The 1,719-nt window shown below is 59.9% G+C and overlaps 1 protein-coding gene across 3 annotated transcripts in view; it reads right to left on the reverse strand.

The window, feature by feature from the left end:
• LOC103615674 (schwannomin-interacting protein 1) overlaps positions 1–1,719 on the reverse strand; it is a 19,705-nt gene that overhangs the window by 9,394 nt on the left and 8,592 nt on the right. Inside the window, exon 1 of one of the 3 annotated variants that reach the window (XM_008633738.2) lies at positions 962–1,231. The exons of the other annotated variants lie outside the window; for them this stretch is intronic. Within the exon in view, the coding sequence (XP_008631960.2) occupies positions 962–1,045 (84 nt within the window). The 5' untranslated portion in view covers positions 1,046–1,231. Of the gene's footprint in view, positions 1–961; positions 1,232–1,719 lie in introns of those variants that run through there. 3 annotated transcript variants of the gene reach the window in all.

The following is a 1,719-nucleotide window of genomic DNA, read 5'->3' on the forward strand; positions in this document are numbered from 1 at the left end:
CCCTGCCCTCTGGCACTGGGAAGCCATTCCCTGTGTCCTGTCCCTCCATCCCTTGTCCCCAGTCCCTCTCCAGCTCTCCTGGAGCCCCTTTAGACCCTGCAAGGGGCTCTGAGCTCTCCCTGGAGTTTTCCCTTCTCCAGGTGAACACCCCCAGCTCTCCCAGCCTGGCTCCAGAGGGGCTCCAGCCTTGGAACAGCTGCATGGAATCCCTCTGGACTCTCTCCAGCACCTCCACATCCTCCTGCTGGGCCTCCAGCCCTGGCACAGCTCTGCAGGAGGGGTCTCAGGAGAGGGGAGCAGAGAGGGAGAATCCCTCCCCACACATCCTCCGGCACCAAACACTGCAGGAGCACTGGGATACCTGGCCAGGAGCACTGGGACACCCAGCAGGAGCACTGGGATACCTGGCCAGGAGCACTGGGACACCCAGCAGGAGCACTGGGACACCCGGCCAGGCCACCAGGGCTATTTTTGCCCAGCTCTGTCATTCCCAGCCCTGGACCAGGACTATATTTAAAGTCCCAGAGCCACAGGCAGTGCCTCGTTTTATCTCTGCCCAGCACAGGGGCTATTCTGGGATTTACACACAAATGAGAACCACAGAAAACGTGGTTTTATCTCCTTTTTTTTTTTTTTTCCCACGGGATAAAAGCAACCCCAAGTCAAACTCGTGTGTTTTGAGCCACGTCACGAATTGCTTTAAAATCCCGGGGGTTTCCAGGTAGGACAATGCCTTTGGAAACTTCTCCTGGTATTTTGTTTATCACCAGGAGATAGGGAAACAAGGAGGGAGCTAGCTTTGCTGCCCTGTGCCAGCACTTCGAAAACCATGGAGTTTCCCTTGCTGCAGCCCCCGAATCCCACCGGCCTGGGCGGGATTTGGGCAGCATTCCCGCAGCATTCCCGCGGGTCCCGCCTGGTGGCACACAAAGGCCCCTTTCTGTCCCTTTTTGTCCCTTACCTTTTTATAGCTCCCCTCCCCGGGCGGCGGGGCTGCTTTCCTGATGACGTCACCCATTCCATCATCATCCCCCTCCCGGCTCATCTCCCTCTCTCCCGGCTCCTCAGGCGGCCGCTGGATCGCTCCCGATCCCGAAGGGACATCTCAGTCCTCGCCAGCCGCCACCATGGGATGAAGGGCTCGCTCCACAGGCGCTTCCCAGGCCGGGATGCTTTTCCAGCACCTCTCTGCTCCCGGCCGTCCAAGGAGCACCTTGGTTTTCCCAAATAAAGTCAGGGAGCCCCAGGCAGCGGAGGCTCGGCGGGGGGGGGGGGGCGCGGCCCTCCTGTGCCAGCGCCGGATAAAAATAACCCCGAGCCTGCACAAGGGCAGGAAAAATCCCGGTGTCTGGTGTCAAAATCCCGGCCTGGCAGCGCTGCCCGCCCGGAGCAAGGGGCTTTCTCCTGGGGCTTTTCCCCAGGGAAGGTATCCCGGTGAATTTCCAGCCATGGCTGGGGGTCCCGGTCCACCCGTCACAGGAGGGGCAGCGATGGGAACCACGAGATGGAATTTTCGCTCCACGCAAACCCCACCAGCAAGGACCCCACGGAGCTCTTTCCTGGCTAAATCGGCTTTTGCAGGTGCAAAAAAAATCCTCAATTTCTTGGAATTAAATACCTGTGGGTGTGCAGAGCCTGGGGATCCCCAAAAACTCCGGCTCTGGCTCCTGGGGGGACTGGCAGCCCCCCCAACTGGGGCGTTCAGCGCCTCTCTCCCGC

This window comes from Corvus brachyrhynchos, unplaced genomic scaffold (genome assembly GCF_000691975.1).
Source record: "Corvus brachyrhynchos isolate BGI_N302 unplaced genomic scaffold, ASM69197v1 scaffold544, whole genome shotgun sequence".
NCBI classification, from domain to species: domain Eukaryota; kingdom Metazoa; phylum Chordata; class Aves; order Passeriformes; family Corvidae; genus Corvus; species Corvus brachyrhynchos.